This window comes from Asterias amurensis, chromosome 2 (genome assembly GCF_032118995.1).
Source record: "Asterias amurensis chromosome 2, ASM3211899v1".
Lineage (NCBI taxonomy): Eukaryota > Metazoa > Echinodermata > Asteroidea > Forcipulatida > Asteriidae > Asterias > Asterias amurensis.
The window spans coordinates 12,357,952-12,377,283 of NC_092649.1; the positions used below are offsets into that span (position 1 = coordinate 12,357,952).

Below are 19,332 nucleotides of genomic sequence, written 5' to 3' on the forward strand. Positions count from 1 at the left end.
ACAATGCAACACTAAGTAGCCAGTTAATACCAATTATTGATGCATGCCTGGTACACAATACGAACACAAGAAGGCCTTTGCGAAAGACTCTGCAAGAGGGTCGAAACAATAGGGCTCAATTTCACAGCTGCTTAAGCAGATAATTGCTAAGTTGTCTGCTAAGCAGAAATGAGCAGGACACAAGCAGTCCCAGTTTGTACAAAATTTGTAGTTTAGCTGGTAATCTATTTCAGGTAAGCATAATTTGTTTTTCTTGGCTACTGTTTGTTCTGAAGCAGCTCTATGAAACTGAACATAGGCCGGTAACTATTTTTTGCACCATCAGAACACTAAATGTACACACAACAACAGGCCTCTAGCAGTATAAAGTTATACTACTAACAACGCATTCTGCATGACCGACTTCATCAAATACCAACTGCTTTAACTTATTCAATGAACAATACCCAGAGATAGGCCTACAGTACATATTATGCATGTCTCTTATTTGTTAATAGATGCCTCATCACTCTATTAAAATGACTTCTTTTTTCCCTGTGAAAACAAAGAATGAATTCAGGGTATTTACCTGCAGCTTCTTGAGAAGGACAGCATCAGTAGCTGACGAGATGTTTGGCTTGGCCGACTTCCAAAACTGCTTCTGGGCAGTGTACCGATTCATCGGACAAATCTTAAAAAGACAGTCTGCAAGAAAATTATGAAAAGCAAATTACATCTGGGAGCAAAAAATGTAAACAGAGAACAGCAAATTGTTTATCACCCCCAAAGGACCCAATTTTTGTTTATGTTTGGCCGAAGAACGCTAAATTAAATAAAGGTCTTCAGGTTTTATACTTGGACTTGGTTTTAAATCCCCAAATGTGGAGCATTCTATAGATTTCTCTTGATGTTGTTAAGTTGTTGTTGTTGTTGTTGTTGTTGTTTTTTTGTTGTTGTTGTTGTTGTTGTTGTTGTTGTTGTTGTTGTTGTTGTTGTTGTTGTTGTCTGTCTCACGCTCTCAGTGAGGCTCACGCATTAGGGGTCTGTCTCACGCTCTCAGCGAGGCTCACGCATTAGGGGTCTGTCTCACGCTCTCAGCAAGGCTCACGCATTAGGAGTCTGTCTCACGCTCTCAGCGAGGCTCACGCATTAGGAGTCTGTCTCACGCTCTCAGCGAGGCTCACGCATTAGGAGTCTGTCTCACGCTCTCAGCGAGGCTCACGCATTAGGGGTCTGTCTCACGCTCTCAGCGAGGCTCACGCATTAGGGGTCTGTCTCACGATCTCAGCGAGGCTCACGCATTAGGAGTCTGTCTCACGCTCTCAGCGAGGCTCACGCATTAGGAGTCTGTCTCACGCTCTCAGCGAGGCTCACGCATTAGGGGTCTGTCTCACGCTCTCAGCGAGGCTCACGCATTAGGGGTCTGTCTCACGCTCTCAGCGAGGCTCACGCATTAGGAGTCTGTCTCACGCTCTCAGCGAGGCTCACGCATTAGGAGTCTGTCTCACGCTCTCAGCGAGGCTCACGCATTAGGGGTCTGTCTCACGCTCTCAGCGAGGCTCACGCATTAGGGGTCTGTCTCACGCTCTCAGCGAGGCTCACGCATTAGGAGTCTGTCTCACGCTCTCAGCGAGGCTCACGCATTAGGAGTCTGTCTCACGCTCTCAGCGAGGCTCACGCATTAGGGGTCTGTCTCACGCTCTCAGCGAGGCTCACGCATTAGGGGTCTGTCTCACGCTCTCACGCACCGCAACAATTTTCTCACACATTGAGGCTAGACAGAGAAAAACAAATAAAGTAATGACAATGCATTGCCATATAATGTATGCGCACGTGTGTCCAAAAAAAGGCAATCTACAAAGTTGGCATACTTTAGATTGCAAGCAGTTTTTTATAACCATAAACTTTAGCTGCCGTACAGAGCGCAAATTTGCAGATTGCGCACGCTTTTGCTCTGCCAGTATACTCAACTTTTTAAGATCTCACGCATAGCTGGCCTGTAGACCTGCCATCTCTGCAATTTTCAAATCCCCTTTAGTTTTTTTTAAATACACTTCTTGTATTGTTATAATTAGTGGTCTCGTTATTGTGGTGTGGAAGGCGTTTGGTGTAGTAATATGGTAAAATACACAGTGTAAAATAAAGTACTATTTTGTACATGTACAGGTAGGCCTTCATGTAGTGTATTAAAACAATTCCTAATCTAATTTCCCCAAGTCATTAGACATGGTCTGATGAAATTAGTCATTAACTGGAAAATAAATACAAAACTCTTTGCATAGTCACTAGTGCATAAAACCAAGCGTTTCAAATTTACAATTACGGTACAACCGACTAACAACAGGCACAGGCACATTGAGGGCTATTCCAATTTACATAGTAAACAATATTTGCACACAAAATACAAAGTAGTGTGCACATCTGGCATAAAATCTAGCGAACATTTATTTGCAATAATAATAATATAGTAATAATTTGGGAGGCTATTCATCCTTAATGCTTGTAGTAGAGAAAATGAATTGGGAAGGACACGGCTGTACAACGTGTTCGAGCAGCAGGCATGCAAGGGTGCCTTAGGCACCCAGCCAAATCAACCAACACAACAGAGAACATTATTATCTTCAAACTTTAAGTTTAATGTTAAAGCTTTGGACATTGTGTTTTGTGTTACAAAAAGTACCCCAATCCTTTAAATACAGAGAGAAACTGTTTTACTCTTTCGTTTCAGTCTATCGGCAGCCCATGCGTTAATAAGCTGACCCCCATGAATTAGCTGGCAAAACAACCAAAGAGCCTATCTGTGAGCTAAATCAAGGGGGGGTCAGCTCATGCCAGACAGGCTCTTTTGTTATTGAATAATGCTGTCATTGCGGTCGGGGCACCATACCAAGTTAAAACAGCAAGCTGCAATATCAATCGATGTCGGCCATGATGTCTAATGGTTGATTATTTCCATGGTGTCTAATGGTTGATTTTTTGGTAACGGGAGTTTTGGACTACTGGTGGAAATCACTATATCCTGACTGGACTAGCTACGATCCGGTCTTGCTTTTAGAATTTCCAGAAAGAATATGAAACAATCTATCAATATAACAATGCTAACTGGGGACTGTTGCCGAAATTCATCAGGGAAAATTTGCCGTGTTTTTGTGACTTGTTTCCTTTTTTTTAAAGCCATTTTTTACATACAATTTTCTCTTTTTAATATTTCAGTTGCGCAAATTTTTTCATACATAACAACAGATATGCTCTTCGTTTTAATTTACTGGTACATTATTTTGGCGGACTTTTCAGAAAAGGCCTTTTGACTAATTAAATATTCACACAGATGTCACGCACGAAAAACGAATAATAATTTGCAGATAAAAGGAAAGGAAATTTAGTGACCTGGGGATAAACTGTGTATACAAATTTAAAAGCATGGTTGACTGACCTCTGAACTTCTTTGGTGGGTTGTTAAGGTCCCCCACATCAGGCTGGACCACACATCTGTCATCAACCAAACTGAAAGAAAACAGACAATTCATTGGTAAATTATCAAATATTCTATTCTTCAAATCAACATTTTAATTGTCAAAAAACCCGGATAGTTTGGGGTGTTTAATACGGAAACAAAAGCGGGGCGACAAGATTATAATAATACCAAAAGACCATTTAAAATTGCAGGGTCATGGCTGTGCAATAAAGTACCGAGGTGAACAGTGAATATAGGTCAACAAATGATACTAGTCAAGTACAGTAACTTTGCGGTGCATGGGTATTCTTTTGAGTTGATTAAAAACAAAATGAGCGTAACTTAAGTTGGGTCGGGTGTGATAATCATGCCCAGTGCTCACTGAACCACTTAGCCTTGTCCAATCAAGCATTGTGGACAAGTCGTTAAATGTCTGTCGCGTGATAGCGCTCCAACTCTGTTCGAATCTCACCGAATTCCCACGGTATTCTCGCGAGACTGCTGGCCCCCCCCCCCCCCCCCCCCCCCCCCCGAGACTACTGCTCCCACGACTTTGGTCCCATTAAAAGTGGGGTAGAAGTCTGCAACCAGCAGTTTGCGCGAGAGCAGTAATCTCGCAAGAGCACCACCACAACTCGATTATCTCACTGCAGCAGACTACCAACGACTTGTCCACAAGTCTAGCTTTGTGGCAACAATTGCGGAAAATCCAACAAGTTAAATGATTTAATGATTTTCTTTATAAAACAAAGCTTTATAAACTTGATTTATTGACTAGCAAGTGGCAAATAAAGAGAAAAATTAAGAACTGATTATTGTCTGAGCATTTACATCCCCTTGTGGCAGTCTGTCGAGGGGACGGGAAGATTATCCTAACAAAACAAACAAACAAACAAACAACTTACCCCAAAGTACTGATGAATCCATTGACACTCCCCTCAGCATACAGAGACACTATGTCTCCAAAATGTAGAAAACTTGCTGACATCTCACTCATGGCTGGTGTTGCACTTCAACCTTAACATTCAATGCAACCGCAATGGTAACATTGCAAGGTTAAATGCCCTGAAAAAGTGAACAAGAAGGAACACTGTTAAATCTCATTAGAATCTCACTCATACATGTACATGGCTGGTGGTGTACTACAACCTTAACATTCAATGCAACTGCAATGGTAGGCCTAACATTGCAAAGTTAAATGCCCTGAAAAAGGGAACAAGGAACACTGTTAAATCTCATTAGAATCTCACTCATACATTAACATTCAATGCAACCGCAATGGTAACATTGCAAAGTTAAATGCCCTGAAAAGGGGAACAAGGAACACTGTCACTAATAGTTGGCTGGTGGTGAACTTCAACCATTAAATTTAATGCAATCTTAATGGTATTATTGCAAACCAACTGTAAAACCAATAAGTAACACTGTTACTTATTAGATGTTTAGTTGGATACTATTGGCTGGTGGTGAACCTATAAACCTTAACATTCAATTCAACCTCAATGGTAAAATTGCAAAGTTAAATGCCCTGAAAAAGGGAACAAGGAACATTGTTACTTAGTAGAGATCTGTAGTTGGATTCTTACTCATATAATGGCTAGTGGTGAACTTCAACCTTAAAGGAACACGTTGCCTTGGATCGGTCGATTTGGTCTTTGAAAAGCGTTTGTAACCGTTTGTTATAAAATGCATGTACATGTATAGGGTAGAAAGATGTTGTAAAAGTGTAATATAATGAGCCACGAAATTGCACGGTTTCCCTTTTACCTCGTTGACTAACACGATCGGCCATTTATGGGAGTCAAATTTTTTACTCCCTTAATGGCCGACCATGTTAGTTCGCAAAGTAAAAGGAAAACCACGCAATTTCGAGGCAAATTTGTGTGGATCACTGTATTCTACTTTTAAAACATCTTCCAACCATACGCATTTTATAACAAACGGTTACTAACGCTTTTTATAGACCAACTCGACCGATTCAAGGCAACGTGTTCCTTTAACATTCAATGCAACCTTTATGGTAACATTGCAAACTCACTGACACTCAACAAGAAACACTGTTACATTTTCAGGTTCAGTTTGCTTTAATCAAGTTTATTAATGAAGCATTCATTTGTACATCGCATTAAAAAAATATAACGGATGCAAATATGTACATGGTTTAGTGGAGGCAAAATCCCCAAAGCAAATAAGGCTTAGAGGGGATAAAATGAAAGTGTTTGCAAACAAGAGAGTGCCTTACATTGCATTTAGAGTAATGCATACTGCACACATTGAATGAATACATAAATAGTTCAGGCATTGGAAATGTTAATTGCATCACAAATCAACACCTCAAGAGGTATGTGATTGTACAGCATGAGAAGAATCAATTATTCAAAACTATTTCAATAAGAAAAGAAGCCATACAGTTGATGTGATGACTTGTTGTGTCTTAGTCACGACCAACGATTGCCTATTCAAGTAGCGACTACCTTTTTAAACTACTCAAATAGTCGTGCTGCCACCACTACTACAAAAATAGTCACAACTGGAAAAAAATAAATAAATAAAACCATTTTTTTTTGGGGGGGGGGTACACACCGATGTTTTTTTATGAGCACAGTATACTCGGTACTTTCCCAAGTTCTGCGAACAAAAACACAGGCATATTACCCAATTAGGATTTGAACCAAGGACCTTTGCAATTCTAGAGTGTGTCATACCAACTAGACCACCGAGATTGCCCGGAAGCTACATGTAGAGGTACGTAGTTCGAATCCTTTGGCAGTTCAAATGCAATTTTCTGCTCAGTACTTTAAACTGTGTCTTTCTGTCGCATCGCACGTTGTTTGTACTTCTCAATATGTTCAACGCTTTATGTTTGGGTCACCAAGCGCTGAACTGCGGGTACAAGCGGCTCTATTTGATTGACGAACTGCCGAGCCCTGGCCGAGTTGCACTAAACCATTCTGTGAAAGGGGTGTAACAAGGCAGTTCGTGTCTGCTATCTGCTATCTGTGTGAACAGTAGGCATTGTAAATGGACAGTGCATACGCACTGCCGCACAGCCTTGTATGTTGTAACACCCTTTTACAGAATAGTTTAGTCGACTTGGCCGCAGCTCGGCACTCTAGTAGGCTGGTGACCAAAACATAAAGTGTTAAACATTAGAGAAAAGTAAAAACTCGCACACATACTCCGACACAAATATTAATAGTTTCTAAATGAGCGATGGTTGGTTTTTTAATCTTATAAAAATGTTTTTGTGCACTTATTTGTTTTTTTGTGTGCTCTTTTTAATGGGATGCATTGCCTTGGATCAAGCGGGTTGGTCTTAGGGACCATGGATAAACTATGTCACGGGAACGACCGCGTCGCGACGCGTTCCTTCGCGTGACAAATTGAACAAAAGAAAATCTACGGAGTGGAACGCGTTCTTCTCAACCACCGGGTCTTGAGGAAGACCCACTGTATAACAAAGGAACAATGGTGAGGCCGAAAACCACTGTGTAGTTATAATCGGCTTATCTGGGTAGATATAAACCCAAGTTGTTTCCACTGCAATTTACTTAAACTGTCGTTTCAATAAATAAACAACAACCAAAGATCCATGTAAATTATAATAACTGTGTCTCCGGTCTAGTTTATATTTTGACTAGTTTTTTTCAAGTTACAAAAAGATTAATCTTAGCCCTTTTCACGCAATAAGTCAAAACACAACTGCAGATTAAAAAATAAAAAATATTGCGTCTTTGCATGACCGCCATGCAAAATAATCCCCCAAAATACAACAGAATAAAACAAAATCAATAGGAAAAACATCTTACATTAAACAGTAAAACTATACCTTTTTTGGTACATCAAAGGTATCCAAAATTTTTCATGTTTGAACAATGAAGCCAACACGTAATGTAGTTTTTCTTAAACACGCTAAATATTCCCAAGGAACTGCTGAAAATTCACCACGTTGTTGACATGCCCAAAGTACCAGCAACGGCGCCAATGTTGTACGCTGGTTAGTATTGCAATTTTCGGACACCAGATTCTCCCGAAAGTCTTAATCTCAAGGCGGTTGTAACTAATTTCGTAAGCTGTTGCGCAATTTTTCCAACGGAGGGCGGCTCTCCCGCTATCACATTGTTTAGGAAAGCCCTCTAGCGTTCAATGTTTCTTGCATTATAGTTTGTTGCACGCAAAGTACCAAGACTACTAGGCCGGTATATTGAAAACACTGTGTGTGAGTGTGTCGCTGGATATAGTGTGTTTGTGTACTACGATGTAATTTTGCGTTGTGTTTTGTGTGATTGCGAGCCGGTCAGCATGATTTCGCGGTACCTTTATGAACACATCGTGTAAGTGTAATCATCTCTGTAAACACGGGTCCTAATGTAATAATTAGATGTAGGTACAAAATAAGTTGGTGATGATTTCAAATTTAAGAATAATAGTCACCACTTCAACTTGTTATGGCAGTAGCATATTATTGTATTGGCTTTGGCAAACTCGAGGGTTGGCTGTACATGGACATCTCCAACCCATTGTCTGGTGTATACCTGAGCTAGACCGCAAACACTAATCCTTCACCCCTTCGTGGCTTACTTGCGAGCTGCCTTGTCCATGTAATCTGAACAACAAAAGGCACCAACAATAGAGTTCGATAATGAGGGACCTTAAAAATCAGTGAAGCGCTTAATCCATCTTGGGACGGGCGCGTGACAATTTTGGGACGGACTCGTTCTAGAACGAGTCTGACCGCGGGCGGCCGCGTTCTTAGTTTATCCATGGTCCCTTAGTTAGGCGGGCGTTTGAGACCCATTTGTTATGGAATGCATTGCGGTTTGCGGTTGAATGGATGGTTTGGGAGTGGATTATGGTGGTCCGTGCAGGCGCGCCTCGGGGTAACGGTTGTTTTGTTTTTCGTTATGCGTCGTGAGCTGGCATGGTCTGCCATTTTGTGGAGTCAAAATCACGGAATGGCCGACCGTGTTTGTTCGCGACGTAGGGGTCAGACCATGCAGTTTTGGGGGGTGTTTGTGTTGATTATTCTGCTCTACTTTCGAATGATCTATCCGGCCACATGCAGTTTAAAGTAGCGGACGGTTTCGGGCGCTTTTCGGTGATCAACTCGACCGATCCTGGAAAACGTGTTTCTTTAATGTTTTTCTGTCACAAATTTGTCTGTGTGTTTATACATTTGATATTTTTTTTTTTTTTTTAGAATAGTAATGTTTTTAATTACTATTTTGTAAACCGTACATTCCCGCTTTTAGCCCCTGTATTGCATAGTTGCGATAACGTAACCCTCCTCCCTATGGCCGGTCGGGAGGAGGGTTACGTTATCGCAACTATGTATTGCAGTGTTTTAATAAATAAACCATGAATAATAATAATAGTATTCATATTCATGAACTGCTTTTATTTATCTAATAATAATTAATATTGCACAGTGACATTCTGATCCTTTTTCCAACTTTGTCTGCACCTGCTGCGCTTGTCATGCTTATGTGCACCTCAACCGATGCAATGATCAAAACAGTGCAGTTTTTAGCACACCTTGCATATCAAAACAAACGGTTTCAAACGATCCAGATCAAGGCAACGTGTTCCTTTAAAAATATAAATTAAAGAGAGCCGTTTACAGCTCAAAAAGGTGGGCTAGGCACGTTTCTGCACCTGCAGTTTAAAATTAATAAGATAAGAAGATGTAGGAAGGTGATGAACGATTCTGCATATATTATTATTATTATTGTTGTTATTGTTTAGGCCTTACCTTTACATACACGACACAGTACACATCCACCTGCAATGCAATACTTCCGGTTTGTGTAGCCTGCCTGTACGGGTAGCTGCCAGAATTCGTGTACTGTAGTGCTTGCCTGGCTAGCGTAGCGGGTGGCTGAATAAAATGACTTGCAGCTTCAGAAGACACACATGACAATCATAAACAAAAATGGCACGCACACGTTACAAAATTAATATATCCAACAGAGCATCGTCCCCTGGAAACAAAATAATATCAATCAGCTCATAATTCATCAAAAAATAAAAATCTTACTGATCACTGCCTGTGACCGTGTGTGGGATATGAAACGGATGTGCCCTGCAACACCCACATATTGATACACATCCGCTGGCGGAATGATATATATCAACAGGTCATTTTTATGGGGGGGGGGGGGTAATGTTAAACAGTAAAATCCCTCAGCTAAAAGATTATACTTTTGTACCATTTTAGTGCAATTTGATGTAATATAATATAGCGATAGTATTAATGTTTTATTCAAAACAAAACATTAAATAGTAGGTTTCTCGTTTTCAACACTCGAATATAAAACAAGTACTAGTTACTCGTTCGGTATTCAACACATATACGTTATACATGTAGAAAACCACTTTTCACATGCCTGGATCGGAACTACATTTTTTAAGCAGCGCCCTCTATAGGCCCTAGAGGCACAATGCGCATATCATCTCATGTCCGCCATTTTAGTGTGTCAAAACGTGCACATCAAAATGGACTCCCTCTAGATGGTCCCCCTCCTTTCTAATTTTAATGATTTGTTTAATTATATGGCTTTATCAGTAACCTTTTGTCACAACTCTGAAAGAACTTATCTATGACCAAGCTCAGAGGTCGAATTAGACAAAATCGTTGCATAATTAGTCGATAGTAGTCACAATATAAGACTCATGAGACCACAACACAAATAATGAACAGCTATAAGTTTTCCCATTGCAAAAACGAGTGCCCCTATGGAAAAACAAATGTTTGCAACCATTGTGTCCCCCTAAAATATTAATTACTCCCCTTTTTTGAGTTAAAAGAAAATAATTTAACTTATCTTGTTAGTTTAGTTGAGTTTAGTTAAGTTAAGTTAAGTTTAATTATTAGTAATAATTAATAACAACTAGATATTATTATTAAGTTAAGTTAAGTTTAGTTTAGTTTAGTTTAGTTTAGTTAAGTTTAATATAATTTAATATAATTTAATTTAATTACATTTATAAGTGCAATGTAGTATAGTTTACTACTAGTGACTGTAGTGAAGTTTAGTGCAGTGTAGTGCGGTTAGTGTAGTGCGTGCAGTGTATTGCAGTGTGTAGTAGTGTAGTTTAATTTAATTCAATTGACACCCAATTGTGAGGAAAGTTCATCAAGCTTTAAAAAAACACTGGGAACTATGAATTAGTGTTTAGTTAGCTCTATCAATCAGTTTTCTTTTCAGAAGAAAATGGATGGAAATGTTTTGATAAATTTAAGCATCATATTCCTATAATAAATGGGATGCATGATTGTTCCCTACACATGGACTCAGTCAATAAAGCACAGTTACACAGTTTGTATCTTTATGTTTATTTATTTTTCATACAAAATTAAAACAGCTCTAAAAACAATCTTTTACAGTAACAAATTATATTGATATAAACAAATCAAAGTAATTTGTGATAAATTTAAACAACTTTCAATTAAACTTCAGACAATTACTAAACTTAAAACAAAAACATACAGACACATTGTATAAGAACAGACTTGTATTATTAACTATAGTCTGCAAACAAATACTTTAGCAAGCACACACATTTTAGGCCTATACAAAAACAAACTTTTCTAAAATTAGACTGCGTGCAAATGGAAACTAACACAAGCACAAACATCTACAAAAACAAATTACAACTACATCCTGCAAACAGAGACTAAATCAAACACACAATAACTCCAACAACAAGCAAACAAACAAATACTCTAGACAATGAACACAAAACAAAGCACACAAATACAAGAACAAAACAAACAAACAAAACAAACAGATACTCTTACTAGACAAATAACACTTACAAAACAAGCAGACAGAAACAAGAACAAATAAACTTTAACTAGACTGAAAACAGAAACAAACTAACAGAAACTCTAGAAACGCAACAAACAAACAAACAAACAAACAAACAAACAAACACTGAGATACTCTAAAAGTAGACTGCATGCACATGGAAACTAAAACAAGGACTCACAGAAACAAATTATACACTACATCCTGCACACAGAGACTAAATCAAGAGCACTATAACTCCAATAACAATCAAACTAAAAGATACTCTAAGTAGACAATGAACACAAAACAAAGCACACAGATACAAAAACTAATTAGACTGAAAACAAAGACTAAAACAAACTCACAGAAACTCCAACAACAAACAAACAAACTCTAACTAGACTGAAAACAGACACTAAAACGAACAAACGGACAAACGAACAAACGAACAAACGAACAAACGAACAAACGAACAAACGAACAAACGAACAAACAAACAAACAAACAAACAAACAAACAAAACAAACAAACAAACAAACAAACAAACAAACAAACAAACAAACAAACAAACAGACAAACGAACAAACGGACAAACGAACAAACGAACAAACAAACAAACAAACACAATGAACACAAAACAAAGCACACAGATACAAAAACTAATTAGACTGAAAACAAAGACTAAAACAAACTCACAGAAACTCCAACAACAAACAAACAAACTCTAACTAGACTGAAAACAGACACTAAAACGAACAAACGGACAAACGAACAAACGAACAAACGAACAAACAAACAAACGAACAAACGAACAAACGAACAAACAAACAAACAAACAAACAAACAAACAAAACAAACAAACAAACAAACAAACAAACAAACAAACAAACAAACAGACAAACGAACAAACGGACAAACGAACAAACGAACAAACAAACAAACAAACAAACAAACGATCAAACGATCAATCAAACGAATAAACGAACAAGCGAACAAGCGAACAAGCGAACAAGCGAACAAGCAAACAAGCGAACAAACGAACAAACGAACAAACGAACAAACACACAACAGAACAAACGAACAAACAAACAAACAAACAAACGATCAAACGATCAAACGATCAAACGATCAAATGATCAAACGATCAAACGAACAAGCAAACAAGCGAACAAACGAACAAGCGAACAAACAAACAAACGAACAAATGAACAATCAAACAATCAAACGAACAAATAGACACTCTAACTAAATTATAACTGGATTGAAAACAGATTTAAAAATGCTTTTTTCAAAGTCAATGTTTGTTCAAATGTCAGCTTTGGAGTTTAGTTCCGTAGTTTTCAAAAAACTGATTAGAAAACATCCGTGACATGTTTATGTTGTGACATTGTTGTGACATTATTTTGTTTTACTTTTCTAGCTTTTTCTCTCACCTGGTAAGGAGAGATCAGATTTTACAAAAATGTTCTTGAAGATTCTTATAAAGTATCCTACTGTTACTACTATTCATACTGCAGCTAGTCTACACTTCTACTTCTGATGATTACTGATAATAAACTATCCCTACAACTATCCTACTTCTACATACTGCTACTTATCTACTTGTACTATACTGAAAACTATACTGCAGCTAATCTATATTTCTAATTCTGATGATTACTGATAAACTATCCCGACAACTATCCTACTTCTACATACTGCTACTTATCTACTTGTACTATACTGAAAACAAAACTAGTACTACCCTATTTTACTATACCTCATAGGCCTATTCATGACATAGAGTCGAGTTCTATTTACCATTTGCTATTTACCATGTAATATTTGTATAATAACTACTATAGGCCTACTAGACTACTCATTACAAAAAGTCTGAAATTATGACATCTTCAAAAACATTAATGTCAGATCTGAGCTGAATTCTTGCCAGTAAGAGAAAGCATTACAAATAAAACAAAACATGCAACTCAACAGAGACTGTTTGGAAAAAAACTTTTGGAATTGTTTTTTTTTTTGGAGTAGAGAGCATGCAGCCCAACACTTTTGTAAGTTTTTGGAAAACGCTGCACATTTGACACTATTTTAATTTTCTTTTTGTTATCTCAACAAATTTACCCTATTTTCGATGGTTTTCGATAGTTTTGTTTTTATTTCCAAAGCCTCCAATAACCCTTGGCATTGTTAAATTGACCAGAGTTTAAGGATGTTAGACTAGTTTGCATTATGGATTCCACTCAATAGACCCGTTGAAATTGCAAGAGGGCGAGGGTCTATTTGCTGCACCTTGTTAAAAGAGGGCAAATATAAGCGCAATCTACATGTAGCCAAAGATAACTAAATATTATTTTGTTGTAAAATCTTGAATTGTTGTTTTAGTACTTGTGATGATAAATTCAAAATTTCAAAACACTTGTCAGTCTAGGTGAGCAAAGAAAAAAATCATGGAACTTTCTTGTTGCTGATTGCATTATACAATGTGTATTTTAATCTTATTTCTTTAATTTTGCTACTCTATAGAAACAGTTGTGCTTCAGGTCAGAGTTCATGTAAAGATTAAAGCAACTTAACTGATAGGTTTCCTAGTACAGGAAATTTGCTTGTCAAAGGGTTCAAGAGCAAAGATAACTTCTAAGAAAATTTAATAAGTGTAATTTGAAAAAAAAATGAGTTGCCTTATGAAACATCAGACCATTAACAATGTTTGCATTTATACAGAAGGTTCTTTTGTTTGGTAAGCAGGTTGGAAACAGCTTATTATATTTTTTCTCAAAAATATGTTGAAACAAAAACATGTCTGAAATTTGTTCTCTCTCTCTCTCTCAGTCTAATCTTATGGTTGGTTGATGATGTTTCATTCATTTGACAAGTCAATTACAATAACACATGAAAGCGAAAAATTTAAATGAATTGTCGATCCTCAAAATTTTAGGCCATGAAATGATACCCACTAAGCCAAAACCCATACCCATAACTGTGCTGCAGAGTTTATTTCAAGTACACAGGTTAATCTGAAGTGAATTGTTTATAAAGTGAATTTTTTATAAAGGAAAGTTTTTTTAAATGTAAACATTTGTGAGTATCACAACAAACTCACAAATTTCAGAGAAAAGTGTTTTGATAAGAAATTAGTGATTCTTACAAAGTTTTAGTTATGTTTTTGTTTTTTTTGACCTATACTTTTGGGTCATGTAAAGATAGTTTGCGGATCATTGGTAGAGATGATTTAAAACCTACACACCTTGCATGTATAAGAGGGTTCACACAACACCCATTGAATTTTCACAATGCCCTCTCAATGCTTTATCAAACTTGTATTCCTATTTATTGTCATCCTTGTTAAAATGTATTTATGTACTGCCATGGTGCTATTTTGTGTATATATAACACTTATTATAGTTTTATTCATTCATAAGTTCACTAGATGCAGTAAGCAACTTCTACTAAAACTAAATGAAAACTACAGTTGTTACAATCAAGGGGGACTTAAAAGAAGCAGAGCTCAAACATGACTTCTTGTGACAGCTGATCTATCAAGTTCTGAAAACCAAAGTTGATGAAGAAAACATATAAATGTGGCTTGTGTTCCTATACCCACACAAAGTACAAGCAGCAAAAGTTGAATGCAGCCCCGGCTAGTACGAATTGGCGCTAAACCGAGCACAATGCAACGACGACGGCAATCTATTATGGCTTGTGTTCCTATACCCACACAATGTACAAGCAGCAATAGTTGAACGCAGCCGGCTAGTACGAATTGGCGCAAAACCGAGCATAACAACAACGACGACGACGACGATCTATTTTTAACGGCCCTCAATATGGATGCGGACTTGTGAACAACATTTCACCACTGAAGAAAGGCTTCACGAAAAGAGAATTTAAAAAAAAAAAATCAAAAAACCATTTTGTTCAAAGTTAACAAGAAATTCCCAAGATATACATGAACAGTATGAATGGCGTTATAACATTACAATTTAGAAGACCTTTATAGTTGCTTTATTAATCTGAACACTCAGCCTCTAAAATCTTCCAATTTCCATGTTGTTTTCAGTCGAGGATTTTTGAGAATTGAGGGTGTTCCAAAATTTAAGGCATTTAAAACATTTATGAGCCCAAGATGTTGTCAGGATACTTTAAGGCAAGATGAATTTGTCATCATGCTTTGTGCGCAATGTGTATTACAAAGCACAAAATTTTATGTATCTGTATACAAATTTCCAATGACATGAACAAGCATCTTGTCGTAAAGTTACTGTACGTACCAACAATTAAATACCACCATGCTCTCAATCCCATTTGACTACTCCCCAGTTTTTTTTTTTTAATGATCCAGGGCTTTAACAACCTGCTTTCAAGTGCAAACTAATAAAACAACTAAACTAATAAAACAATGTTTTGTCCATTGACAAATATTATTCAGCAATTAAATAAGTGGCTGTCACCCCCAAACAGTGGATTTAACTGATTCAAAAGCACCATTGCACAAGCAACATGATCATGGTGATGAAGAGAGAGTCAGCATCTTATCATCAGAGATAGCGTCATCAGAAGAAAGAGGTAGCATCTTATGAGCAGCAATCCAGTCAACTACTGGGAGAAGCTTGGTAGAGACAGTGCTGTTTCCCCACACAGTGAGTATTGATTCACAAGCACCATTGCCTCATTCAAGTCTCCTTAGATGAAGAAGCTCATACATGTACATCAATGTTGTCCTCTCTGAAGTTTTGAACATTGACTGAAGATAGAATTTTATAGAAGATAGAAACTGCACAAACCATGTTGTCAACAACATCCTGGAATCGGTGTTTTGAATCTGACCTGTACAACCAATGTGTAGTCGGACAAGTGACTTGACACATGTTCTTAAACAAAATACAGTTCTTAGTTATCGCTGAGGCACAGTGAGTAGTCACAGAGGATGTTAACGATCATCAGTGTTGGATAAATATCCTTGCCAATTAATAAACCAGAAGTTCCATACATGCACACTATAGTACATGTACAAACGTCAATGTTCCAACATGTTGTTTATTTACTGGGCATCTCCAAAACATTACTAAAAACCTCTGACTCGGTTGCAATAAACATATAACCCCTGATCACATAACATCCATCTACAGCCTGCAAGGTTAAACTACCTTGGAAGTACAAAGTGTTGTCATTAAATTTGTACAAGTGACACTTTTAAACATTTTGTCATTGTGTACATTTGTCTAAGTTTTTTTAAGTATCTATGCATCCATTGAAGTAGATAGGGTTCGTGGCGCCTGGGGGCAAGATGAAAGGACGGTGCTGTCACACACTTTCACTACCCCCCTTCCCCCAAATAAACCTTAGAACAAAAAATAAAAACAACAAAACCTGTGGCACATGTCCTGACCCCTTGCCCCCCATCCCCCTAGCTACATCAATGTCTGCATCAAAACTCACATTTTGACAACTTGAACATCAGAACATGATTTTCAATACTCAGATGGCTTGGCCATTATACACTCTAAACTGTAAGTCAACACAACTTTGCAATCAGAACTTGAGCCAAGATAACGTAGCCATTTACAATGAGGATTATTTACAGTTAAAACTTAGTCTGCAGAATCAATGAAATTTGTACATTTAAAAAAAGTTAAAAAGGTTAAAACTATTAAAAAATTTAAAATCTACTATTGCTGTTCTCAACTCCAGTAGGATGCTGATTAAGCCATAAATTATCTGATGCTAGAAGAAAACATCTAGAAAGTACTTAAACAGTTTGGAAATTCCAAATTGTGTTCAGGCTAATTTTGTGTGCTTGTCTTGACTTTTTTCAACTTCAGTTTTGTTTAAAAGAGAATATCCTTCACTACAATTGAAATAAAAATAGTTTCAATTTGTTTTTGTGTAGTGTGAGCTCCTTTCTAAAGCTTTTTCTATAATAGTAATCCAGTAATAAGTTAATGCGTCTTACATGCGCATCTGAGGCACACCCAATGAAGATTAAACTACGTCTTCCAGCTCCAAAGCTGGCAGACAAGTTTACAATCACCGCTTCAAGGCAATAAAGTTCACCACTTGCTTATAACATCGGATTTTGACCCATATTCTACGACTCAGCCATCAGAACTTGAGCCAGAAATTGTGGGTCAAGATCCGTAGTCATAGTTAAGCATGTGGTGAACTTTAATGCTTAAAAGTGCTGATTGTAAATGGTCAAGTTTTCTTGGCTCAAATTCTGATGGCTGAATCAGAGAATGCGGGTCAAGATCCGTATTCATAGTTAAGCCCGTGGTGAACTTTAATCTTAATCGAAGTGTTTATTGTAAATGTTGTAGATCTTGACCCACATTCTAAGATTCGGCCATCAGAACTTGAGCCAAGATGACCATTTACAATCAACGCTTCTATTAACATTAAAGTTCACCACAGGCGTTACTATGAATATGGATCTTGACCAATATTCTATGATTCAGCCATCAGAACTTGAGTCAAGATATCTTGACCAATTGCAACCATTGCTTCTTATCATTTAAGTTCAACACCACAGGCTTAAATATGACTACAGATCTTGACCCACATTCTATGAATCAGCCATTATTAGATTTTGTGAGCCGAGATAACCTGTCCATTTACAATCAATTTATGCATTTAAGTTCACTGCAAAAATTAAAAGTTAAAAGTTATTAAAATAACTTACAGGGCTTATGTTACAGAAGGTAATGGTGAAAGCTTTCCCTCGAAATATTATTCCATGAAATGCTTGACTTTTTGAGAAAACATTAAAACAATTGTCAACTTGAAAATAATTCAGATTTATTTTAAACACATGTCATGACATGACGTGCGGAAACAAGGGTGGGTTTTTCACGTTTTTTCTCCCAACTCTGATGACCGATTGAGCCTAAATTTTCACAGGCTTGTTATTTTATATATAAGTTGTGATACACGAAGTGTGGGCCTTTGGACAATACTGTTTACCGATATTGTACAATTGCTTTTGCGAAAAATAAGTGTCGCACAAGTTGTATCACTGTACATGTCAGTATATATGATACATGGACAATTTTGGAAGTTTTAAAGATTGTGACATGACAATTTTGCGTGTAACTGATGAACACAATTTCGTTGTGCGTTAGCTACTTTTGGGGTGCTTAAAGCAGATCTGAAAAATTTTGCCCAGATTGAAAATTTTGAAAAGTTAAAAAGTAAAAAAAAAGTTTTAAAATAAAAAAAATAAATAAATAAAAATTAAGTAAACACTTATTGGTATCTTGGTTGCTCATTATTGCTCTTGAACAACATTAGATATGAGAGTCCTCATCGAACATGACATACAGACCACTCTGTGACTGGACTTCATGAAATAAACAACAGACGTTGGTGGCAAATATGCAGTTCTTGCATCTATACGCCAGTCTCAAGTCTCCACTTACACATGTTTCCCTTAAGTATTTCACCATCAACACTTGAGCTACATTAGAGAAGACAGTCCTCCATCAGTATCAAACACGACATACAGACCACTTTGTGACTGGACTTCATGAAATTAACAACAGACATTGGTGGCAAATACACAGTTCTTACATCTATACGCCAGTCTCGAGTCTCCACTTACACATGTTTCCCTTAACTACACCATCAACACTTATTGATATCTTGGTTGCTCATTATTGCTCTTGAGCTACATTAGATATGACAGTCCTCCATCAGTATCAAACATGACATACAGACCACTCTGTGACTGGACTTCATGAAATAAACACCCAGTGTTGGTGTCAATTATTGCAGTTGTACATGTTTGCCATAATTAATTTACCATCAACACTTATTGACATCTTGGTTGCTCGTTATTGCTCTTGAGCTACATTAGATAAGACAGTCCTCCATCAGTATCAAACAGGACATACAGAACACTCTGTGACAGGACCTCATGAATTGCACAATTGATGTTGGTGTCAATTATGAGGTTTTTGCTTCTATACTTCAGTCTTAAGTCTCAACGTTTCCCATAACTATTTCACCATCAACACTTTTTGGTATCTTGGTTGCTCATTGTTGCACTTGGGCTACATTAGATAGTCCTCCATCAGTATCAAACATGACATACAGAAGACTCTGTGTCTGGATTTAATG

General features: G+C 37.3%; 1 protein-coding gene across 5 annotated transcripts in view; it reads right to left on the reverse strand.

Moving 5' to 3' along the window:
* Window positions 1-9,491, reverse strand: part of LOC139954167 (inositol 1,4,5-trisphosphate receptor-like) — a 117,815-nt gene extending 108,324 nt beyond the window's left edge. For all 5 annotated transcript variants that reach the window (XM_071953865.1, XM_071953861.1, XM_071953864.1 and 2 more), the window contains exons 1-4: window positions 9,186-9,491; window positions 4,339-4,498; window positions 3,413-3,483; window positions 569-684 (exon numbers count right to left, since the gene is read on the reverse strand). In XM_071953865.1, coding sequence (XP_071809966.1) covers window positions 569-684; window positions 3,413-3,483; window positions 4,339-4,430 — 279 coding nt within the window. In that variant the 5' untranslated portion in view covers window positions 4,431-4,498; window positions 9,186-9,491. The remainder of the gene's footprint in view (window positions 1-568; window positions 685-3,412; window positions 3,484-4,338; window positions 4,499-9,185) is intronic.
* Window positions 9,492-19,332: the final 9,841 nt, after the last annotated feature.